The sequence below is a fragment of the Coenobita brevimanus genome, chromosome 110, assembly GCF_032717465.1.
Source record: "Coenobita brevimanus isolate Jiangsu-jjx chromosome 110, ASM3271746v2, whole genome shotgun sequence".
In the NCBI taxonomy this organism is placed as follows: Eukaryota; Metazoa; Arthropoda; class Malacostraca; order Decapoda; family Coenobitidae; genus Coenobita; species Coenobita brevimanus.
In genome coordinates this window covers 26,333,317-26,359,207 of record NC_137063.1, presented here as the reverse complement: position 1 = coordinate 26,359,207, position 25,891 = coordinate 26,333,317, and the positions used below count along the sequence as shown (strand labels likewise).

Sequence of the window (25,891 nt, the reverse complement as noted above, 5' to 3'; positions counted from 1 at the left end):
GGCAGCGTCTGGATTGACTCTGTCGGATATGATTATGTGAAGCTACCGAACGTGGTGAATGTTTCTGGCGTATTCGATAGAGCCAGGATTCCGGGGGCTTGAATGATAAATGAATGGAAGCGTGGCCCATTGGATTGGGCAATTTTGGGCTGTCTGGGCAATGCTACTCCTCACCCTGCTCTTGGGTGGGAAAGGAGGTCCGGATGATGATGATGATGATGACATATATATATATATATATATAGATAGATAGATAGATAGATAGATAAACAGAGAGAGAGAGATATAGATATATGGATATAGATATATAGACAGATAATGTGTGTATATATATATAGATATATGGACAGATAATGTGTGTATATATATATATATATATATGCACAAGAAAGGAAATCTCAGCAACTTCATTTCTGCAACATTCGCGGCCTTTCATCTAACTTTCGCTCTGTTGAGCACCACCTCTCCTCCTCTAAACCTCACCTTCTTTTTCTAACGGAGACTCAGCTGTCTGAGGCAACTGACAGCAAACCCTTTTCTGTATCCTCCTACTTTCTCTATACTCATTTCAAAGCCAAAGGTGGCTGTTGTGTATACATACGCAACGACTTATCTTGCTCTCGTGTTCCTGAACTTGATTCTTCTGAATTCTCCACTCTCTGGCTTCGGCTTTCCTGTCATTCTCTGACTAAATATATCTGCGCTGTTTACTTATCCCCTAATTCTACTGACTATCAAAAATTCTTCGACTCTTACTTCTATGATGGAACGCATTTTGTCCATTTCCCTTTTCAATGAAATCTCCTTTTTTGGAGATTTCAGTATTCACCACCACCTTTGCCTCTCCTCTCGCTGATCCACCTGGTGAACAAGCCTACATCTTTTCTATCCTTAATGACCTAGAGCAGCTTGTACAGCACCCTACCCGTATCCCTGACCGCCTTGGAGAGAGCTCCAACATACTTGACCTCTTCCTCACAACTAATCCTTCTGCTTACTCTGTTAATCTTTTCTCTCCGTTGGGCTCCTCCGATCACAACCTTATTACCTTAACCTGTCCTATCGCTCCAGTACGGCCTGCGGACCCTCCAGGGAAACGTCGTCTCTGGCATTTTGGAGCTGCGGACTGGGAGGCCCTCAGGCAGTACTTCTTTGATTTTCCCTGGAATGATTATTGCTTCCATGGCCGTGAGCCATCTGAGTGTGCCTTGCGCATTACGGAGGTTATTCTCTCGGGCATGGAAGCATACATTCCTTTCTCATATCCTTTGACTAACGCAAGAAAGCCTTGGTTTAATCACGCTTGTTCTAATGCTGTCCGCAACAAGGAGAAGGCCTACAAAAGGTACCGGAGCCAACCCACCCCTGAATCACATAATCTTTACGTTTCTGCCCGGAATCGTGCTAAGTCTGTTCTTCGCTCTACTAAAAATAATTTCATCCATACTAAATGCTCTCAACTCTCCAACTCAATTCTTCTCGCTCCTTCTGGCACCTTGCCAAAAATCTTTCTAACAACTTTACCTCATCATCCTTCCCTCCTCTTTTCTACTCTGATGGTTCTGTAGCTGTTTCTTCTACTGATAAAGCAGATCTCTTCGCACAGACTTTCTCCTCCAATTCCACCTTAGACGATTCCGGTGCTGTTCCTCCATCACTTCCCCCTCTGACTTCCTCATGGCTGACATTAAAATTTCTTCAGTTGATGTATTTTCTGCCATTACTGGCCTCAGTACTAACAAGGCATATGGGCCTGATGGAGTCCCTCCTGTTGTTCTCAAAAACTGTGCTTCTGTGCTTACACCCTGCCTAGGCAAACTATTTCGCCTTTGTCTGTCAACTTGTACCTTTCCTTCTTGCTGGAAGTTTGCTCTCATTCAGCCAGTCCCAAAGAAGGGTGACCACTCCCAACCCTCCAACTATCGTCCAATTGCTTTAACGTCCTGTATTTCAAAAGTTTTGAGTCAATTCTTAATAAAAAAATTTTAAGGCATCTTTCCTATCACAACCTTCTTTCCGATCGTCAGTATGGGTTCCGTCAGGGACGCTCCACTGGCGATCTTCTCCTACCTTTCAGACTCCTGGTCATCCTCCTTTCGGGACTTTGGCGAAAGCTTTGCCATTGCACTTGACATCTCAAAGGCTTTCGATCGAGTCTGGCATAAATCTTTAATTTCCAAACTGCCCTCCTACGGTTTCTATCCTTCTATCTGTGCCTTCATCGCTAGCTTCCTTTCTGGTCGTTCTATAGCCGCTGTCGTAGGCGGCCATCGTTCTTCTCCTAGATCTATCAACAGTGGTGTTCCTCAGGGCTCTGTCCTATCACCAACTCTCTTCCTTTTATTCATCAATGATCTTCTAAGCTGTACATCTAACCCTATCCACTCATACGCTGATGACTCCACCCTTCATCTTTCCATTCGGTTCCCGCAACGCCCATCTCAACAGTTACTTCAAGAAACAAGGGATGAGGCTATGGCACACCTAATGTCTGACTTGGCCAGCTCATATCTCTGACTGGGGTAAAAATAATATGGTTGTCTTTAATGCATCTAAGACTCAGTTCTTACACCTATCAACCCGACAAAATCTTCCACAGGTATACCCACTAATGTTTAATAATATTCAGATTAATCCTGCATCATCCTTGAACATGCTTGGGGTTTCATTTACTCGGGACTTATCTTGGAAAGATCATATTACATCTCTTGTAAAATCTGCTTCCAAGAGATTGGGTGTGCTAAGCCGACTCCGCTCTTTCTTTACCCCTGCACAATTGTTGACTCTATACAGGGTTTGATCCGCCCCTGTGTGGAGTACAACTCTCATGTGTGGGAGGCTCCCCACATACAGCTCTTCTCAATAGGGTGGAGTCAAAGGCTTTTCGTCTCATTAACTCTCCTCCTCTTACTGACTCCCTTCAACCTCTGTCTCTTCGCCGCACTGTTGCATCTTTATCTCTTTTCTATCGCTACTTTAATGGTCACTGCTCCTCTGAACTGTCTGCTTGCATTCCTCCACCTCTCTGACTTGGGCGCGTAGCACCCGTCTGGCAGCAAACTCTCATCCCTTTTCTGTCCAACTCTCTAATGCAAGAGTTAACCGTTACTCCCAGTCTTTCATTTATGCAACAGGTCAGCTCTGGAACTGTCTCCCTCTGTCTGTATTTCCTCCTGCCTATGATCTCCAGTCTTTCAAACGTAGTGTGTCCAGGCATCTCAAAATGATCGGATCTTGAATTTGGCTCTCTATTGTATTTTGTTTTTCTCTTGGAGGGAACTGTTACTGCGGGCTCATGGCCTTTGGTTCCTTCTTCCTCGCATAAAAAAAAAAAAAAAAAAAAAAAAAAAAAAAAAAAAAAAACTACAAACTACAACAACCCTTGTCATATGCACCACCCTACAGAGTCCATTCATCCATTTTTATCTTCGCACAGGAGTGAGTGACTGGTAACTTGTACCTTCTATATCTACACTGAGTAGCCCAGCCCAGCCCTGGACCTCTACATTCCTGATCAGACATAAAGGTCAGGATGATGGATGGACAGACATCAATTCAATAAACTTTCAAGTTCCATACTCATTTACACTGAAGTGAACACTGGGAGAAGTGGCACATCAGCCACACAGATGCAGTACCAGTGAAGGTTTATTAGGCACTTTTTATTTTATTTTATTTATTTTTTTTCAAATAACAGAACAGAGGAAGGAGAAACAAATGAATAAAAAAAAAATAATCCATACACCAGATTACTGGTGTCCTCTGTTCATAAAATATCTGTAACAGTTAGACTTGAACAGCTGTAGGTTGAAGTTTGGAGGGAAACAACTTTGGGGAAGCGAGTTCCAAAGAGATCCAGTACAGGGAATGAAAGAATTCTGATAGGCAGAAGTTCTGCAATATGGCTGAGTAACATTCCAGTCATGTGCACTACCAGATGCCCGTGTAGCACAAGGGAAGGCATGGAGAGGTGGCACCATGGATGCAATTTCGTCTGAGCATTTGCCATAAAAATATCTGTAAAATAATGCAAGAGAGGCAACATTCCTTCTTACTTGTAGGGGAGGTAGTTTATTTGTAATGACAGGGTTGTTAATAATTCTAACAGCCTTGTTCTGAATTATGTCTAGCTGTTTTAATGCAACCTCTCCACATCCATTCCACAAGGGTGAGCAATGTTCAAGCTGTGAGCACACATGACTCTAATAAATTATAGCTAACTGCTCGTCAGTGAAGAAGTTACGGACTCTGTGCAATAATCCAAGTTTCTTTGAGGTGGCTTTAGCAAGTGATCTAACATGAGAGATCCAGCTGAGGGCATTGTTAAGTGAGACGCCGAGAATTTTAATACTTTTGGAGATGGGAATATTAGTAGTACTGAAGGTAATATACGAATCTGGCAATATCTGTCTATCAGTAAATTGTATATATATAGTTTTACTAGCATTACATGAGACATGGTTGTTTTGTCCTCATTCACTGATCATAGATAGGTCTTGATTTATGGAGATGGCTGTACTGAGTTGAGAGGTAGCGATATTAGACTTTGTAAATGGGTGTCTGAGTGTGAATGAACTATGTAGTGTTGAGTCATTTGCATATGAGTGGATGGGATTGTGGGTGACAGATAAGAGATCATTAATATGAACCAGGAACAGGGCTGGGGCCAGAACTGATCCCTGCAGCAAGCTGGCATTAACTGAGTGGAAATTGGAATATATATCATCTACTTTTACTCAGGTGCGGGTAAGGGGATGGGTCTGTTATGATGTGGCAGGGGTAAACCAGTTCTGCTGTCGGGCCCTGCTGCGGATGTCACTGATTGCATTGCCCAGTTGACCCTTGTGCGGTGTGGTGCGGTGAGGATCTGTCCGTTATCCCCTTTGGGGCTAAGATGCGAATGAATGTGTTTGAATGGATGAGTAAATGGAGAGTGAGTCGTCCTGTCTCGGCTACCTCCCTTTCCTTGGGGGAAGCAGCCTAGGTATATAGATAGATAGATAGACTTTTACTCTTATTTTCCTGTCACTGAGATATGAGGAACAAAAGACGTTAGTTCATAGCAAGGGAGTTTGGACAGCAGGGAACAGTGTCATACTCTATCGAAAGCTTTAGAAATATCATGGGCTACTGCTTGAGTTTCTCCATGTAGGTCGATTGATTGATGGATGGTATGAGTTAGGAGATGAGTATGTCAATGGTGGATCTTTTGTGGCAAAAACCATATTGTCTATCACTAATTAAGTTGTTGGATTCAAGATGTTTAACAAAGTGCTTATTAATTAAAGTTTCAAATACCTTACCAAGAGAAGATGTGACTGCTATTGGTCTGTAATCAGAGGGGTCAGAGGAACTTCCTTTCTTCGGAATTGGGTGGATATTGGCTTCTTTCCATGAATTTGGGAATGAAGAAGCACGTATGCATAGTCTGAATAATTTAGCTAGAACAGAGGCACGTTCAGGGGAACATTTTTTCAAAACAATTGGCAGAATTCCATCTGGGCCTGGAGCTTTGTTGATGGGTAAATTGTCTAAGATGGATTTTACTATCTTGTCTGTATTTTACGTGGAACAATTTCGGGAGAGTCAAGTTCTAGTACTGGGACGTTCTGGTTGCCATCGTCCATGGCAGAATTTCTGGCAAATGTACTGGCAAAAATATCTGCTTTCGCATGTGGGTCAATTGTAATGTTGCCATCTGAAAATTTCAGTGGGGAAATGGATGATGATTGTTAAAGTTATTATTGAAAGAATTAAGAGTTGACCAGAATATTCTATTGTCACTAGGGTTGTTAAGTAGTTCTGATGCTTGCTTGTGAAGAAAGTTTGATTTAGCTAGATTTATTACAGCTTTTGCATGATTTCTAGCAATTTTAAATTGAGAGAGTGATTCAGATGTTTTTTATTTTAAGTAAGAGGTATATGCTAATGACTTCTAGGCTGTTGCTCTGGCACAGTTGCCATCAAACCATTTTGGTGAGTTCGATCTTTTAGTGAACTGTTGACTTGGTATGAATAAATCCATACCAGCTAGTATTAAGTCGCAAATGTGGGAGTGGGCAGAATTGGGATCACTAGAGAAGAAAGACTGCCATGGAATGTCAGCAAGATAATTTCTAAATCCATCCCAGTTTGCCCTATCAAAGTGCCGTCGGGTCACCCTGACAGGTTTAGAACGGGGAGGTGTGGGGGGGTTAACTAATGGTCCTTTGATGAGATTGTGGTCAGAGGATCCAAATGGTGACAGCACCTCTATCCTGTATTGATCTGGATTATTTGTCAAGAATAAATCCAAGGGATGGGCATTATGGTCAGGATTATCAGGTATTCTGGTTGGTTGCTTTACCAGCTGCGTGAGATTAAACAATTCTGCAAACAGCTCGCACTCTACACCATCATCATCAGTCCCGGCAGAATGCAATAACCATTCAACATTATGTATGTTAAAATCACCCAAAATGGTAATTTCAGTGCTAAGGGCATGGTTAAGGTTACTCAACTGTGTGGATATGGAATCAAATACACTGGATTCCAAAGAAGTATTGGGGGAGCAATAGACTACACAGATATATTTGGTAATTTTTGACAATTTTGTTTATACAATGAGTAATGAAAACAGGATGAAGTGAAGTTTATAATTGTGTCAACTGCGTATTAGGATTTGATATAACAACAGGTGCTGCCACTGTCACGGAAGTTTGTGAGGAGATGATAACCGGTAAAACAAAATGGGGATATATCAGTAGAGGGTGAGATTTGTGGTTCTGTGAGGAAAAGGGCCAGAGGGAATATGGATTGAAGGAAAAAATGAACTGAGTTTAAATTTGTGCTAAGGCTGCATATGTTGGTGAAGAATAAGGCAGCACTTTCACTTCTCCGCTGACGGGCATCATTGGAAATTGCAAGAGTCGCTGCCGGAACTGTCGCTTGATGGGGACCGGGAGGACCCTGTGCCGCCAGCCCTACCCTGCCGGTGGTGGCAATCCGAGGTATCACCTCATTTGAAAGTAAAATTGCAGCAGCCATTGCTAAAGAGAGTGAATAGGTGTGAGATGTTATGCGCATGTACAGTAGTGTGGTGCAGACAGTTGAAGGCAGAGGTATTGTGAGAGCATGCTGGCCTACTCTCTGTGTAAATGAATGCACTGAAAATGTTCAGCAAAGGGAAATGGTCATGATCAAGTCCTGAGGGCTGGGAAAACGGGAGCTGCAGCTCTCCCTATCACCAGCTTGCCATCCACCTCGGGAGTACTGCCCTGTTCGACTGGTGCTATAGTCTACTCCTCAATTTAATGTGGACTTATATGGTACTCTACTCACTAAGATCAAATATTCTTATTTCATTCCCACTATATCCTGACTATTTGCATCATATGAGGGAATAGTTTTCAAACAGAACGGGAGAGATATATTTTCACTGATCCATTCACTATGACAGGGGCTCTAAAGCTGAATAAAATACTATGACATTAGTCAGAACAAATGAAACAGATGTTGGCTGGCTTATGATAAACATTCTCTCTCGCTCTCTCTCTCTCTATGAAAAATGAATCATGTACCATATTGCTCAAAGTTACTTATAAAATTATTTCTCAAACATCCACTTAATTTCTGCACGTATATAATTTTGCTCTCTCTCTCTATATATATACAGTACAGTAATCCTCGTACTTTCTGGACGCCCACTTTCCGGACACCCTACTTACCGGACATTGTGGACCTGGACCTTTGGAAACCAAAAATGACCAAAAAAAGAAAAAAATCCTCCCAAAATCCTAATTTTTTCCCATCCGTAATTTGAAATTGCCGCATGGCACCGAACAGCTGGTTTACACCACGGCCCCTTCACCCCTTCCTTCCTCCCCCTTCCACCATCCCCTGTCAGCGTTGCCATTTGGTATTTTTCATTACCAAATGTGGGTCAATTTGGTTATGAAAAATTCGTTTGGTAATGAATCACAATAATGCATTACCAAACGGATTTTTCACATGTATGAGGATACACAGGATGGAGATGGTGGATTGTTTGCTCTCTCTGATTAATCTGCTAGCCTACATAGCATGAAAATAATCAACGTGCTGTTAATTATGAGAAGAGTGATTACATGTATTTCCACTTGTATACTGTATATAATTAGTGAAGAATAAATGCTAGCTTTATGAATTTGGTAATGAAAAAATAAATTTGATAATGAAAATTGAGGAGTTTGGTAATGTGGCTGTTGCAATCTGGCAACTCTGTTTCCTCGTCACCAACACTCCAACAGTTACTGCCTGACTTTGATGGCGAGTAGATGCCTATCGCAATGGAAGCCACACGTGCTCATTTTTTGTGAATAAACAGTGAATAAACTGCAATACCTCGCCACTAGACCACATGGGAAGTTAGTGCGTTGTGCAGTGTTAAGAAATTAGAATTTAGCATGCAAAGGATTAACTGCAAATTGGCGGTTGAAACTGGCGTGGTGCAGTTAAGAACAATGTGCAGAGTTAAAAAATTATAACCAGTGCAAAGAACTAAGTGCAGCACAACACTGGATTACTGTACATGCTTCAAGAGCATTTTCACCACTGCTAAAACCTTGGAAAAGCCGGCCTCAAACGTGCTGTAAGTATCCTGGCTGAGGTACAGTCATTTCTAATTCCTCATTCTTTGGTTCCTTTTCATTTATTTCATGCTTTATGTCCATTACTGGTGTGAATAAGGTCTTAAATAGGTTTAAATAGGTGCTACACATGTCCGGTAGGGAGTTATTTAGGTGGCTTTCAAAGTTAGGCTGGGTTAGGGTCCTTAAGTACCAGTCCAGGAACTAGGGGCCCACTTTCTGGACAGGACCACTTTCCGGACATGCCTTTGGCTCTATTACATCGGATAGTAGAGGGATTACTGTATATCATGTCACACTATTAGGTGGGTTAAACACTCACCTCTGGCACAAACCCATCCAATGCCTGTCTCTTTGGCTTTCTTGACAGCAAGGTCGACACAAAAGTTTCCCACAACAGGGCCAAGTCCATTGTTGCCGTGGACGAGGCCAGTGGACACGCTCTCCTTCGTGATGGTTGGTGTCGCATCCCCAGCACAGATCCCCTGACGTACATCATTCACGTACATCTCTGAACACAGGGAGGAAGCTGTCTTATTAAAGCATAGTACCTTTTCATTTTATTCTTACTGTGAAAAAGGAATTCTATTCAAATTACAAAAGATGGCTTGTAATAAATGAGTTCATGAAGACCATATCAATTCATCCAGCTCGATGTCACTCCAAAGCTAAATAACATCATCTGGTAGTAGAAAGAACAAAACACAAAATATGTCGCTGGTATGAAGGAGCTGATCTATTCTGCACGCTCTCCAGCATCCCTTGATTAAACCTGTTGATACAATGTGTATATATTATTATGTTTTTCAGATGGAACATCTCAAAATGCCATACAGGCAGTCACCAACTTATGAAAATAGTTTGTTCTTAAAGGTCCTTTGTAAGTCGTTTTTTTCAAAAGTCCATCTCTCATTCTTATACTCTCTCTCTCTCTCTCTCCTCTCCAACTCAACCCTAATCCCATAATTGCTGAGGTCGCAAAGTTCTTTCTCTCAACGCCATCACCTTTTTACACCATACCTACTTCTGTGCTATCCTCTCTCTTTCTCTCACTCTCTCTCTCTCTCCAATCAAACCCTAATCTCATAATTACTTAGGTAACAAAGTTCTTTCCCTCTACCCCACTGCCTTTCTACACCATACCTACTTCTGTGCTCTCTTTCTCTCTCTCTGTCTCCTCCAGCCCAACCCTAATCCCATGATTACTGAGGTCATAAGGCTTTTTCCCTCTACCCCATCACTATTCAACTCCATACCTACTTCTGTGCTCTCTCTCTCTCTCTCTCTCTCTCTCCCCACCCAGATTAAAGCCCATTATTGTCTCCACTCCTTCACTTATTCCCTACCCTTCCCCGAACTGCAATTATCACCTCACCTCCTCGTCAGTGTCTTCACCTGACCCCATCCTTCCTTGCTATGACTGACCTGCACCCCCCCACACACACTTTTTTTGTATCTGCGGATTTTTAGTAAGTCGATCCTTCACAAGTAGGGGTCTGACTGTACATCTCAAAATACCGTACATTTTGAAATGCCGGATGAAATGGGTTATATGATTCCTACAGCATCATCACAAAGATGGTAAACCTGCCTGTTGTATCAATAAATCAGCTGGAGATGGGAGCAGGAGTTGTGGATGGGATAACCTATGTATGGTATTACAGACTCCTCAGTAAAACACAAATTCCATACAGCTATGTATTGCCTGTTAAAAGATGGGTGTATGCAAAGCATACACAGAGAAACCAAGGCCAAATGATAATCAGATGCAGTTTATGGTACTGCTTTGAAGTTTGAAATATCATAACTGGGACAGACTTAAAACACAGACTACACTGCAAAAAGGATGGTGACCACCACCACATTTGCCACTGCCGCCACTTGCACTTTCACCATTATTGATGACAATGACGACAATCATCATCATCATCATCATCCAATCCCATGCTGTCCAAAACAAAAAGGAGCACAGGGGTCCATGGCAAGGTAACTCATTCCTAAAATTTCAAGCAAGGGTCATTTGCCTCTCTCACTCCAAAATAATCGTTATGAGAGCAAAAAATCCCAATCACCCAATGGAAGGAAACCTTTACAGGCTCCATCCAGCTGGAAAGCCATAATCCCCTATACCACCAGACATTGCATGGTTATAATTATGGTTAACACCCAACTTAGGAAATCATTTCTTGGGGCTTGGAAAACCATTTGGATTGTCACTCTGTCCAGCAAGTTGGACGGACGGACTGACGGAGGGAGGGAGGGAGGGAGGGAGATATCTATCTATCAGTCTACAGCCTGACGCCATAATCCCATAGGGGTGGCCGTTTGACTTCTAGTTGTTTTATGGGGAGGGACACTAACCCTCCATTAACCCACCTGGTGACACACAGGGAACATAGATTGGTTGGTTATCTGGTTACCAACCAGTGTTGTAAATGGTTTCCTGGCTTAGAGGAAACCATTAAGCTTGCATTCAATGTAAAGACATCTGAAAAGGAAAGAAATTACAGGAAAGATGGCAGAAAACGGAAGAGAGGAGAGCAGACAGAAAAAATGATGAAGCCGAAGGAAGAAGTAGGCAGCACTATATCAAGTGGGTGGTTGATGGTCCCCAACACGTACCACCATAGCTAATAATAATCATAATTATCATCATCATTCATCATTTGAGTGTAAAGTGGAGGGAATGTAAGAAAATGTTCTGGAAAGAGATAAAGAAAGTTAGACAGGGTGACAATTCAGTTAGCTGGGGAGTGAAAGATAAAAATGGTAGATTACTTGTGGAAAGTGTTAAGAATATATGGAGTAGATGGGAAGTTGTTGAATGCTGTGAAGAGTATGTACGATGGTGCGAAGGCTGCAGTGCGTGTGGATGGTGAACTAAGTGAGTTTTTCTCTTTGAAAGTTGGTTTGAAACAGGGATGTGTCATGTCTCCATGGTTGTTCAATCTGTACATGGATGGGGTAATAAAAGAGGTACAAGGTAGGGTAGTGGATGTTGGAGTGGCCCTGGTGAGAGAGGATAGTGTTTGGAAACTCCCTGTACTGTTGTTTGCAGATGATACTGTGTTGTTGAGTGAAGACGAAGGGGAGCTGCAAGGCTTGGTGGATGAGTTTGAGAGAGTGTGTAAGAAACGAAATCTAAAGGTGAGTGTAGGGAAGAGTAAAGTGATGGTCTTTGAGAGAGGTGAAGTTAGTGAATGTACAGCGAGGTTGGATGGTGAGGAATTGGAAAATGTGAGTACGTTTAAGTACTTTGGGTAGTGTGATGAGTAAGAATGGAGGTTTGGAGGGTGAAGTGTTTGAAAGGGTACAGCAGGGAAGAAAGGTTGCTGGTTCTTTGAAAGCAGTGATAAGAAACAGGGAAGTGAGCATGGAAGTGAAAAAGTTACTACATGACAGTATTGTGATCCCAACTCTAACGTACGGAAGTGAAGCTTGGACATTGTTGGAAGGACACAAGTCAAGAGTGAGAGCAGTGGAAATGAGTTATTTAAGAGGAGCCTGTGGAGTCATGTGGAGAGACAGGCTGATGAATGAGGATATAAAGGAGCGTTGTGGTGTGGATGTGGATGTGATAGGAAGCGTTATGAGGAACACACTGAGGTGGTTTGGTCATGTGGAGAGGATGGAGGGTGAAAGACTGACGAAGAGAGTGTATGTGAGTGAGGTGGAGGGGGGAAGAGGGAGGGGGAGGCCGAGGATGAGATGGAGGGATGGGGTGGAGAGGTATATGAGAGAGGGGGGTGTGAGTTGGGAGCAGGGGAGTGAAATGGCAGGGGACAGGGCGACTTGGAGGCGATTTGTTTGTGGCCACCCCAAACGGGACTGAGGCGTCTGGCAATAGATAGATAGATAGATAGACTTGTGAAGAAGGGAGAAAAAGTGAGCAGACGGAGAGAACACTTTAATGAATTGCTGAACATAAAGAATGAAAGTAATGCTGGTATAAGTGGCTGGGGAATGGCTGGGAGAAGGAGGGATGTGAGAAGAAAGGAAGAAATCAGTAGGATGGAAGTTGTGGAAGCAATAGAGAAAGTTAAAATGGGGAAAGCCCCAAGAATTGATGGAGTGTGTGGTGAAATACTGAAGCGTGGGGGAGAGATAGTAGTAGAATGGATGTGGAAGATGTGCAGATTGGCCTGGGAGGAAGGTAAAGTCCCGGAGGATTGGAAGTCAGGTATAATTATTCCCCAGTGCAAAGGAAAAGGAGAAAAAGAAATGTGTGGTAATCATAGGGGCATTTGTCTTCTTATATTAATAAGAAAAGTATATGGCAGGATACTTATTGACTGAGTTAGGGAAATAACAGAGGAATTAGTTGGAGAAGAACAGAGAGGTTTTAGGAAGGGAAGAGGGTGTGTAGATCAGATATTCATTCTTAGATCTTTAGTGGAAAAGTTTCTAGAGAAAGGAAAGTAGTTGTATGCAGCCTTCATGGATTTGAAGAAAGCATATCACAGGGTTGATAGACAAGGACTGCGGAAAGTATTAAGAATATATGGAGTAGATGGGAAGTTGCTGAATGCTGTGAAGAGTACGCATGAGGGTGCTAAGGCTGCAGTGCGTGTGGATAGTGAACTGAGTGAATTTTTCTGGACTGAAACAGGGATGTGTCATGTCTCCATGGTTGTTCAATATGTATATAGATGGGGTTATGCAAGTGATACAAGGTAGGGCAGTGGATGTTTGAGTGGCCTTACTGAGAGACGGCAGAGTTTGGAAACTCCCTATACTGCTGTTTGCAGATAATACTGTGTTGTTAAGTGAAGACGAAGGGGAGCTGCAAGGCTTGGTGGAAGAGTCTGGGAGAGTGCGTAAGAAAAGGAATCTAAAGGTGAATGTAGGGAAGAGTAAATTTACAGTCTTTAAGGGAAGTGAAGTCAGTGAATGTATGGTGAGGTTGGATGAGGATGAAATGAAAATGTGAGTGCATTTAAGTACTTGGGTGGTGTGATGAGTAAGGACGGAAGTTTGGAGGATGAAGTGCTTGAAAGGGTACAGCAAGGAAGAAAGGTTGTTGGTTCCTTGAAAGCTGTGATAAGAAACCTGGAAGTGAGCATGGAAGTGAAAAAGTTACTACATCACAGTATTGTGATACCAACTCTAACATATGGAAGTGAATCTTGGACCTTGTTGGAGGGACTAAAGTGAGGAGTGACAGCAGTGGAAATGAGTTATTTGAGAGGAGCATGTGGTGTCATATGGAGTGACAGACTGACAAATGAGGATGTGAAGGAGCATTGTGGTGTGGATGTGGATGTGATAGGACGCATTAGGAGAAACACACTGAGGTGGTTGGCTATGTGGAGAGGATGGAGAGCGAGAGACTGACGAGGAGAGTGTATGTGAGTGAGGTGAAAGGGGGGAAGGGGGAGACCAAGGATGAGATGGAGAGATGGAGTGGAGAGGTATATGAGTGAGGGGGGTGTGAGCTGGGAGCAGGGCAGTGAAATGGTGGGGGACAGGGCGACATGGAGGCGATTTATTTGTAGCCGCCCCTTACGCGATTATGGCGTCTGGCAATAGATAGATAGAGAAGGCACTCATCATCTCATCTCCTCCTCCTCACCTCACCTCATGCATAGATGATTAAATCTAGTGGACAGTGCAGAATGAATTGCTTGTTGGAGATACTGTATGTAAGATGGCATGGATAAGTGAAACTGTGCCAGCAGAGTGGAAAATGGATGTGATTGTACTCCTGTGCAAAAATAAAGGTGAGTGAAGTGAGTGCAAGAATTAACGTGGCATAAGTTTACTGAGTGTGATAGGGAAGGTATATGGAAGAATTATTATACAGAAAGTAAGACAGATATCAGAAGTTCTAGCAAGTGATGAACAGGGTGGCTTTAGGAGTGGCAGAGGATGTGTGGATCAAATATTTGCAGTGAGACAGATAGTGGAGAAGGCTTGTGAGATGGACTATAAGGTGTTTATGGCATTCATGGATCTGGAAAAAGCATACAACAAGGTAGACCAAGAATAATTGTGGATGGTTTTGCACATGTACAGTGTAGGTGGTAAGCTCCTAGGTGCCATCAAGAGCTTTTATGATGGTAGTGAAGCATGTGTATGAGTTAATGGGCATCTAAGTGAAAGGTTCACAATTGATGTGGGCGTGCTACAAGGTTGTGTGATGTCCCCATGGATGTTCAATATATATATACAGTACAGTATGCTGTATATGGATGGGGTGATGAGAGAATAACACAAGTAATGGAGAGGGGGATGGCGTTGGTAGTGAATGGTGATGGTCGGAATATCTCAAATATGTTGTATGCTGATGATGCAGTGCTACTTGCAAATACCAGACAGGAACATGGTAGACTAGTGGAGCTGTGAGCATCGTGCCTTGATGGTAAATGCAGAAAAGAGTAAAGTGATGGTTACTGAGAGAGAAAGTGACTCCCAGTGCAGTGTAACAGTGAATGGAAAGAGACTGAAATTGGTGAGTTCAAATGCCTGGGTACAATGACAGAAAAGAGAGGAAAATGTGCAACAGAAGTAGAAAGTACAATGACACAAGGAAGAAAAGTGGCTGATGCAATGAAGGCCTTGATAAGAAACAGAGGCTTGAGTGTTTCAGCTGCACGTGGCTTACATGACGGAGCGTTAGTGCCAACTTTAACATATGGATGTGAGACTACGGTGTGGCATGAAAATGAGAAGTCAGGAGTGATAGCAGTGGCGATGGGACTGTTGAGGAATGTATGTGAGTACAGACAGTGAATAGGATACAAAATAACATAATTCGTGAAAGATGTGGAGTGAGGAAGTCTGTGGACACCAAAATGGAAGAGAGTGTACTGAGATGGTATGGTCATGTGGTGAGAATTGATAACAACAGAGTGGTGACAAAGGTATATCTGAGCAAATCTGAAGGAGAGAGGAGGAGATGTAGGCCAAGGAGAAGATAGAGGGATATGGTGGATGAATGTGTGAGGAAGAGAGGTTTGGAAGTCGGTGAGGCTAGGAGACTGGCAAGAGATCGAGATGGCTGGATGAATATTGTGAGGAGAAGCACATGATCAGGGATTGGCACCCTTTTTTAACATAACAGCATCCAGATTGACTCTGTCTGATACGTTAATGTAAAGCTACAGAAAATGGTGAATGTTTTTGGAGTATCAGATAGAGCCAGGATTCCGGGGACTGCGGTGATGAGTGAATGGAAGCGTGGCCCATTGGAGTGGACAAATGTGGGCTGTCTGGACATTGCTACTGCTCACCCTGCCCTAGGGTGGGAATGGAGGTCCTGATGATGATGATACTGATGATGATGATGGTGATGATGATGATGGTGATGATGATGATGATGATGATGATGATGATGATGATGATGATGATGATGATCATTCATAATCATCATCCGGACCTCCTTTCCCACCCTAGGGCAGGATGAACAGTAGCAATGTCCAGACAGCCTCAGTCTGCCCATTTCAATGGGCTAAGCTTCCATTCACTCATCATTCAAGCCCATGGAATCCTGGCTCCATCAGATAGGCCAAAAAACTTTCACCACGTTCTGTAGCTTCACATATACCTATCTGAGAGTCAATAATAAAAATAAAACCCGTAATAAATTTCTGCCAACCTACCTTTTTTGACCCATCAGGTGTGTACAGGACTAGGGGTAGGTTACACAGTCAGGAAATTAAGAAGGGGTGACCAGCCTTGCTTACCCTTGAATGGACATTACACTGATCCCTGGGTTATTGCAAATAACTGGTACACCCTAACATGGCACATGATAACGAAACTGCATGAAAACCAAGAAACAAAACCTATGAAATTAATTCTCACTGGTCCCAGGCACCCCAAGCACAAACCCCAATTGTTCCTCTTACGACAATTTAGACCCACTAAATATAATACACAATATTACAATTATCCCCTAAGGTCCCAACTTGGCTAAAAAGCCTGGTAGAACAATTGCAATAAAAAACTCCATTCAAATCTTCCCGCTTCTTACCTGACGTAATCTACTCCAAGACCATCCCAGCTATGAGTTGAGAGGGAGGGAGGAGGGCTCCAGCCCACCAACAGAGTTGGGGGTGAGCCCCCTCCCCTGCCCTGTCTCTCCCTCTACCAACCCCCTCAGTCGATGCCTTGTGTGACATAACACTCTCTTTCTACCCTTCCTACTGCCACTAGAGCATAGAGGTGAGGTCTGGCTGTAGCAGTGACTCCCCTCCTGTCCCCCCCCCTCCTCTCACCATACCCCCCTGGCTTGGCTGCCAAGAGACGTATCCCTCACCACTTCTCCTTCCTACTCGAATCTGCAGATAAAGATGATATTTCCATGCTCTCCACTTCCTCCTTCTGGAAATTCCCCACTCTCCCTCCATCTTCCTCCTTTTCTCCACTGTATTACTCCCCTACACCCTCATGTGACACATCCAATGAGGGTTAATTTCTCGGCTTTATTGCGCTTTATAAACCTTAAAAAAGAGTTTGCTTTTATTGTAGCAATACCTACTGTAGTGTATGTTTAGTAATATGTGTGTATGTTATTAGCCCAATGTAATGTGTATTACTGGAAATTTACCATGCATTATCGTATTTTTCTGTGGGTTACGTCTCTATGCCACTGCTTTTTAGACTTTTGACCATGTAATTATTTGTTTTCCTGCAGTAAGTAAAACATTTTTGCACACATAAAGCCATGTTATACCTTTATGTTACAGATATATTATGATATTTTATTATATTATCATGTTTGTAGTATTGAGTTCATTGATGAATGTATCATTTCTATTTTTTACATGAATTTTTTTTTTCCAGGAATGTTTCTTTTCAGGATATATATTTTGCTCAGGTTCAGTTAGACAACGTTCATTCATGTCTAGGAACATTATTCACCTTAAATATCGTAAGTCACTGTAATGAGGCTATTTTCTGCGACGTACTGCCTCTTGCCAGGCTGGGAAGGGTAACTATAATTTTCTCTGCCCTGATGCTGTGCGAGAACTACTCGGTCAATCTGGACGAGACTTACACCTTCGGGTGTGTAAATCTTGCTCTTGAAATGTATGCCATAAATTTTGACATTTACAATACTTGAAAAAACACCCTTTTTTTGCAGTTCAGCAGGGGAGGGGGTGAGCAAATTGCAGACTTTAGGGGTTAAGTAGCAGATAGGGTTAGGCCAATTAATCGGCAGGTAATCAGTAATTGGCCTAATTGGCCACTTTGCAGATTAAGCGGTGATCGGCCTTTTGATCGATTAATCGGGGCCGATTAGTTGAAGAAGCTGATTTCTGTCTTTTATATTAACCTGCATAACATATTAATGTCAGTATGTGATTATGGTGATGTTACCAGAGTTCTGATGCCCTGTCCAAAGCATTTATTTCAAGTTCCTATACCAGTGGTTCTTAACCTTTTTTCTCGGCGACCCAGAATCCATAAGATAGTCTATATGGGGACACAAACCCTCGTAAAATTACTCTGCACCAGAACTGAAACAAACATATGTGTCATATCATGTGACTAAAACCAAAGTAATATTTCAATATTTTATCGGTCATAATAAATAAATTTCATTTTTATTATATGTACTTCCTAAGAACTAAAATATCAACACATTTTAGCAGGAAAAAAATAAATCGAAGATCAGAAAATCAAAATAATTCATTCATGTTCATGATACACCTATTTACTCTGACCATTAAGGAGAGAGTCACTATTTTGGATGTTGTCTGAGACATAAAGTACTATAATCAGTGAGATCCCTGGCACTGAAAAGTTTCAATCAGCTTCTCAAACCGGGGTGATTTAGATGACAGACTGCATCTTAGGTCATGGTCTGGTTGTAGACGGTTTCTGTACTTTGTGAGTGCAGAAAATCCTGTCTCACACAGATGAGTTGTAGCAAAGGGAAGGAGTGCTTTCAGGGCTTCACCTCCAAGAATTTTCTTTTCTTTGTAAACTCTGATCCAGAATGAGCTCAGAGATTCATTATATTTCCTGAAATCATAACGAAGTGTTTCATCATTCTGAACCTCGATGAGCTGCTCCTGGAGGTAGCTGATGTTTGAAATCTCGTCAGGTAAGTCTTCAGCTTCAATGCTGAAGGGATTTCTTACCCAGGCATATTTCATCACATTCTCAGGAATGTAGTGAAAAACTCTTCGATTAGTCTGGAGATATGTTCCACAATGATGCTTTGGACCTGGGTGAGAGAAAATTTTTCGTCTTCCAGAAATGCACTCAAAGACGGAAGGACACAGTCTTCCCAGTCTCACGTTTACTTTTCCACAGCTTCAGTTTCCCTTTGAATGCAGTTACCTTCTCTGACAGCCCAACTAATGTCTGAGCGTGACCTTGCACTGAAATGTTCAAGGCGTTAATCTCAGCAAAGATATCTGCAAGATAAGTCATTTGCATCACCTACTTTGAATCAGAGAATCTTTGGGGCCAGTGAATGATTCTTTTTTGCTAGAAATATCTCAGTCTCGTTCCGCATTTCAGGCAACCGTTGGAGCATCCTTCCTCATGACAGCCACCTAACCTCAGAGTGGTACAACACGTGTACATGTTCTGAACCAAAATCAAACCACATCCGACTGGTGATCCTGGAGGGCACAGCCTTAGATTAATGAAACTGACTACCTGGATGACTTCCTGCATCACTTTCTGTAACTCAGGTGACAACCCCTGAGAAGCAAGATTCTCACGGTGAAGGAGACAGTGAACAATCAGGACGAATGGATTTTCTTCTTTAACTCTAGCAATGAAGCCATGACGTAATCTCAGCATTGCTGGTGCATAATCACAACAGACATAAAACACTGATTCCACTTAAGCCCTGCTTCCTTGAAGAATGAGTTCACAGTACTGAAAATATCTTCTCTGGTTGTGGTCGTGTGTAATGGCCGACAGAACAGAAATTCCTCTTCCATGTCTTCTGGACCTCGGTACCGTACGTAAGCCATGAGCTGGGCATCATTACTCCAAAATGAAAACAGTTAAGTTTTAAAATATAAAATGTACAGTACTGGTACGTTACTCCCAGCTGTGTGCATGGTAATAATCTTTTTTTAAGCCAAATGCAATCGCCTACTGTAGGGGAGAGAGAGAGAGAGAGAGAGAGAGAGAGAGAGAGAGAGAGAGAGAGAATATAAAGTGTGAAGTATCGACAAGTACAGTAATATGTTATATAGTAATAGTATACAACATTAATAATATCAGTAATATATTTGTTTCTTGGTGACCCACTCCAAATGGCTTGGCGACCCAAATTTGGGTCGCGACCCATAGGTTAAGAACCACTGTCCTATACAAATGCAGGCCTATATTAGTTACTGTACATTATCTATTGTATACAGTATTAGTTTTATGTGTTCATTCTGTTTATTTTTACCATTCCCCATTTATAGAACTGACAGACAGATAGTGAAAAACAAAAGAACCAAGTTTTTCATCTTGTTATAGTTCTTCATAAAGATTAACAAAAAAAGAATGAATGAAAACTCTTCATTTCAGAACCTGTATTAATGCATGTGTGTTTATCTGACTTGGACCAAAAATATTCTGTTCTTCGCTGATATTAAATGAAGAATCACAATTATCTGAGTAAACGTAAAATGCAACTGCAAGTTTATCTTACCCATGACATACATATCCCAGACTAAGAAGTTAGTAGAGGGCTTGAGAGATCAATACATTTTCTGTACACTAGTAGCATTTAGGTTCTCCATATGAACAAGAAAAATGGCAAATTCTAACAAATTACAACCAAGATGCACTGAATGAGATGTTGCAAGAGCAAAACTAGACTACAAAAGAGTGGTAAATGACTAAAACTATTTGCTCTCCATACAGGAGATAGCAGCTGGGCAGTAAACTAAAATAACATCAGTGTGATGTTTTTAACTTTGAGCTACCAATAATTTCATGAACATTAATCATATTTAAAATTTTTCTTAACAATCGGCCGAAAATCGGTATCGACCGATTAATCAGTAATCGGTAATCAGCAAATTTGCTTTATCAGCCCAACCCTACCAGAAATACACAGGAATTGTTTCATTTATAAAGGCTCCAACATGCTTAAATGAGTCAGCCTTGGTCATCTACTAGCAGCTCTCCATGTTGCTCAATCTCTGGCAGCCTCCTTATTCAGTCCCTCATCCCTAAGGCCACATTCTATGACCTCAACCCAGGTCTTTTTCGGTCTGCCTCTCATAACCCTATCCCTGACATTCACATTTCTTGCTTTCTGAACCCAACTGTCATCCTCCATCCTCTCCACGAGCCTAAACCATCCCAATCTGCCCCTCCTCATCACAGCACCAATATACTCCGGTCACACTCTCTTCACAGTTCTTCCATCATAAATCTAGTCACTCCAGGCCTCGCATTCAAGGATGCACTACACATCCATTTAATCATTGTAATTTCTGTACATCTGAACCTATGAATATCCTCTTCCCTAACTGCCCAGGTCTCACTACCATAAAGCATTATACTCCAAACAAATGCTGCATACAAGGATCCCTTGGCACGGAGGGAGAACGATCTCAATATCAGCAGAGGCAACAGTTCCCAGAACTTCCTCCCCAGAACTTGCTTCCGTACTAGTTTCATTATTCAGACTATGCATACATACTTCTTCAAACTCTAATTCATGGAAAGAAGCCAATATCCACCATACTCCGAATAAATGAAGTTCCTCTGATTAAAGACCAATAGTTATCATGTCTTTTCTCGGTAAAGTATTTGAGATTGTAATGAATAAGCATATAGTTAAACATCTTGAATCCAACAGCTTTACAGTGACAGACAGTATGGATTTTGCCACGAAAGATCCACCATTGATATACTCAATCTCCTGACTCACACCATCCATCAATCAACTGACCAACATGGTGAAACTCTTGCAGTAGCCCTTGATATTTCTAAAGCTTTTGACAGTGTGGTGCCATTCCCTGCTGTCCAAACTCCCTTGCTATGGACTGATGTTTTTTGTTCCTCTGAATTCCTCATATCTCAGTGACAGAGAGATAAAAGTAGATGATGTATATTCCAATTTCTACTCAATTACTGGAGGAGATGCCACAAGGATCAGTTCTGGCGCCAACCCTATTCCTAGTTCATATTTATGATCTCTTATCTGTCACCCACAATCCCATCCATTCACATGCTGATTACTCAACACTTCACAGTTCATTCACGCTTAAACACCCATTCACAGAGTTTAATATCTCAAACTCACAACTCAGTACAGCCATCTCCATAGGTCAAGACCACTGAATGGGGACAAAATAACCTTGTCTCATTTAACATTAGTAAAACCAAATACAGTACTGTATATACAATTTTCTAACTGATATTGCCAGATTCCTATACTACCTTCAATGCTACTAATATTCCTATCTGCAAACGTACTGAAATTCTCGGTGTTTCCCTTAACAATGCCCTCAGTTGGACCTCTCATGTCAGATCACTTGCTAAAACAGCCTCAAAGAAACTTGGATTACTTAACAGAGTTTGTAACGTCTTCACTAACGAGCAGTTTGCTGTAGTTTATAAGAGTCATGTGTGCTCTCAGCTGGAACATTGCACGTCTTTGTGGAATGGATGCGGAGAAGTTGCACTAAAACAGCTAGACAAAATTCAGAACAAGGATGCTAGAATTATTAATAACCCTGCTATTACAAAATTAATAAACTACCTCTCCTACAGGTAGGAAGGAATGTTGCCTCTCTGGCATTATTTTACAGATACTTTTATGGCAAATGCTCAGACAAAGTTGCATCCACTGTGCCACCTCTCCATGCCTTCCCCTGTTTTACACAGGCACCTGGTAGCACTCATGACTGGAATGTCACACTGCCATGTTGCAGAACTTCTGCCTATCACAAATCTTCTATTCCCCAAACTGCATCTCTTTGGAACTCACTTCTCCAGAGCTAATTCCCACCAAACTTCAACCTACAGCTGTTGAAGTCCAACTGTTACAGATTTTTTATGAATAAAGGACACCAGTAATCTGCTGTATGGATTATTTTTTTTATTCATTTTGTTTTTCCTTTCTGTTGTAAAAAAAATAAATAAATAAAAAAAAATAAAAAAAAATAGCCAAAGAGTTAGCCCCAGCCCCACCTCCAGCACATAACGGGTCCCCTAAACAAAACTCTTTCACATACTCAAGACTCTCACAAGCAAGATAATCCTTTCATGCCTGATAATCTCAATATGCTCTCTCCAACACAATGCGCACACAAAATCAGCATTGTCTTGCAGTCTACCTTTAATACTACTACATCTCTTATGCACCCACTTGTCACTAACACTGCACAAGATGGAATTACTTCCCACACCCTTGTAGCAAACCACACAAGGCCACTCACCCTCTGTTCTGACATTACCTTCACCAACCCAAAACATCATCACTTTTGTTTTATCTGTATTTACTCTCAAACCTCTGCGCCCCATTCCGTCTCTTCACCTAAATCTTTCCTCCGCCTCCCTTCCATTCTCTGCAATCAACACCAAGGCATCAGCATACAAAATCTTCCATGGAAGTTCATTTCTGAAGCCTTTCAAGCACCATGATAAACAATAAGAGGCTCAAGACTGATCCCTCATGTACCCAGCATTCATGCAAAACCCATCACTCAAATTTCCATTCACTCTCATCTAGAAGCAAGCACTCACATACAAATTCGGTGAGAGGGAAGGCAAAGAAGGCAGGTGGGACTGGGCAGTGCACCAGTACTTGGCAGGAGGAGGGCCTCGGTTCTTCTTCCATGCTGGTGGACAGCCTGGGTTGGAAGTACAGTATGATGTTATGATTATTTACCTCACTGCCTTCTTTTGGGAGGCAAGTAGTTCGTGGTATGTATGATGATCCTTTTCAACTGCGCAACATGAAGCATCACTCCTGGCAGAATTGTAATCCTTCACCTGGATGAATGACATGGCCATGCTTTCTACTGGAGCCTACAGCCTTGACAGGCATGACTTCTAGGTCTTAGGGTAATTTATAAATAATCTGTGCACTTTGCACTTTAAATCTCACACAACAATGTTAGTCGCACACGTGCTGCAATATTATGATAGCAATGGTAGTTCAAAGGCTATGCACATGACAGAAGGCGATGTAACATGATGCAGACAAGGAGATATTATACACGATCATCGCAGCAACAGTGGGTGAGAGGCAATAGAGGTGGCAGGAAGAAGGGAGCATGCACAACTGACTCAGAATGGGGTTCTGCAAACATAAACACCTGGCAGCCATCTTGGCTTAAACGAATGACTGTTGGCTTGTATGTTACCATTCAGATTGTATAAGTGCAGATTCATGACCACTAAGCATGGAAGCAGTATAGCTTCTTAATGATTGTACAAGTGTTCATTTCCGAAGTGTCAATGGTAGAATGAAGTTGGACTGTATACAGCAATACCCTGATATACAATACCCCTAGATGCAATACCCCAGCTTAGCAATGGGGGGTACAAGTACCACTGGGCCCCGATACCCAATAGGTGAGCCCTGGTTTAACGATGGGCCCTGCGATGCCGTGCCCAGAGATAACAAGCTGAAATTTTGAACTGCATGCATTCCTGCAGCCAGCTGAGCCCACCCACCTCCCAGGATGCGCAGAAACGTTTGCACAGGCCCCATACCCATCGCGCTCACCCATATCGCTCTTCTCACACTGGTCATCTCGGAGTGTTGATCTCCCTTACGCTTGTCCGCCACGCATCATGTTGCACCACCAACGTTACGCAAGTTGCTATTGTAGTGCACTGTAACCGTGTTCGAGCACTGATACTAATCATGTATGGAGTGCAATATTGTGTGATTTTGGCCCAAATAAGTGAGATAATGTCTGGTAAGGGTGCTGCACACGGTGGGGCTAGTGGTGGTGCTAGCAGAGGCCCTAGTCATGGTGGTAAGCAGCCTGCTAGTGGTGGTGCTGGTGATGTTCCCGCGAAGCGTGTATGTATGACTCTGTCACTTGAGGTGAAATAGGAAATCCTTAAGCAGCACGACAAAGGCGAAGGTGCGTGTTCTATCGCCTCAGCTCTCCACCTGGCCCAGTTGATTGTCTCCACCATCAGAAAGAAGAAGGAGGCCATTCAGGCTGCTGCTGGGAAGGTTGCAACCTTATCCGCCTCCCGTATCACCCACCAATGAGAGCCTGCGATGGAGGAGTTGGAGAGAATCCTGCGCACGTGGGTAGAAGATCAGGGTCGGCGCAAGGCATCCATGAGCCAAGCCATAATATGCACAAAGGCTCTCTCGCTCTGGGACGAGTTAAAGGTCAGGCGTGAGCTTGATGAAAGCGAGACCTTTAAGGCAGTCCATGGGCGGTTTGACCGGTTTAAGAGGCTGGCAAATCTCCACCACGTGAAGATGTATGGTGAGGCGGCGAGTGCAGATAGGGTGGCGGCAGCAGCGTTTCCTGACGAGCTGAAACGCATCATCACGGAGGGTGGCTATAGTGTGACGCAGGTGTTGAATTTTGACGAGACTGGGCTTTTTTGGAAGAGAATGTCCTCCAAGACATATCCCGCAACGAAGGAAAGGTCTACACCAGGATTCATAGCCTCGAAAGACCGGCTGACACTCCTGCTGGGGGACAATGCTGAGGGCGACCTCAAGTTGAAGCTGCTCCTAGCCTACCACTCCAAGAACCCCAGGGCTCTGGTGGGGTATGTTAAGGAGAACCTCGGAGTTATCTGGAAGTCGAATAAGAAGGTTTGGTTGACTTCAGATATCTGCTCATCCTATTTCCACTCTTACCCCTCTCGTGCACTGAAGAGGTATGCGTCAAGTGAAAATTTGGCGAACAGATTTCTCCTGGTGGTGGATAATGCGCCTAGCCACTCGCCCACGATGAAGGAATGGGCCAGCAATACTTAGGTGGTGTTTCTACCCCCCAACACCACGTCTTCATTGCAGCCAAAGGACCAAGGGGTGATCAAAGCCTTTAAGGCCTACTAACTCTGCCGCACGATGAAGCAGTTGGTAAGGGCCTGCGACAGTTATGACAGAACAACAGTGCAGCAGTACTGGAGGGGGTATAACATACACCATGAGAATATAACTGCTGCATGGGACAAGGTTAGCCAGGTGATGTTGAACAGTGTGTGCCAAAAGCTGTGGCCAGAGTTTGTTCACTCCTTCATCGGCTTCCCCATGGACGTGCAACCTCCACCTGTCAAGCGTGTGTGGCAGGACATTGTCGAATTGTTGCACGTGGCAGGCTTTGGGGAGGTCGACGAGGATGACACGGAGGAGGTTCTCGAGAGCCACAGGGAGG

At 42.8% G+C, this 25,891-nt stretch overlaps 1 protein-coding gene across 2 annotated transcripts in view; it reads right to left on the bottom strand.

Moving 5' to 3' along the window:
• The window catches only part of LOC145417381 (putative oxidoreductase YjmC), a 295,734-nt gene that overhangs the window by 181,218 nt on the left and 88,625 nt on the right, over nucleotides 1-25,891 (bottom strand). For both annotated transcript variants that reach the window (XM_080286058.1, XM_080286059.1), the window contains exon 3: nucleotides 8,929-9,117. In XM_080286058.1, the coding sequence (XP_080142184.1) occupies nucleotides 8,929-9,117 (189 nt within the window). The remainder of the gene's footprint in view (nucleotides 1-8,928; nucleotides 9,118-25,891) is intronic.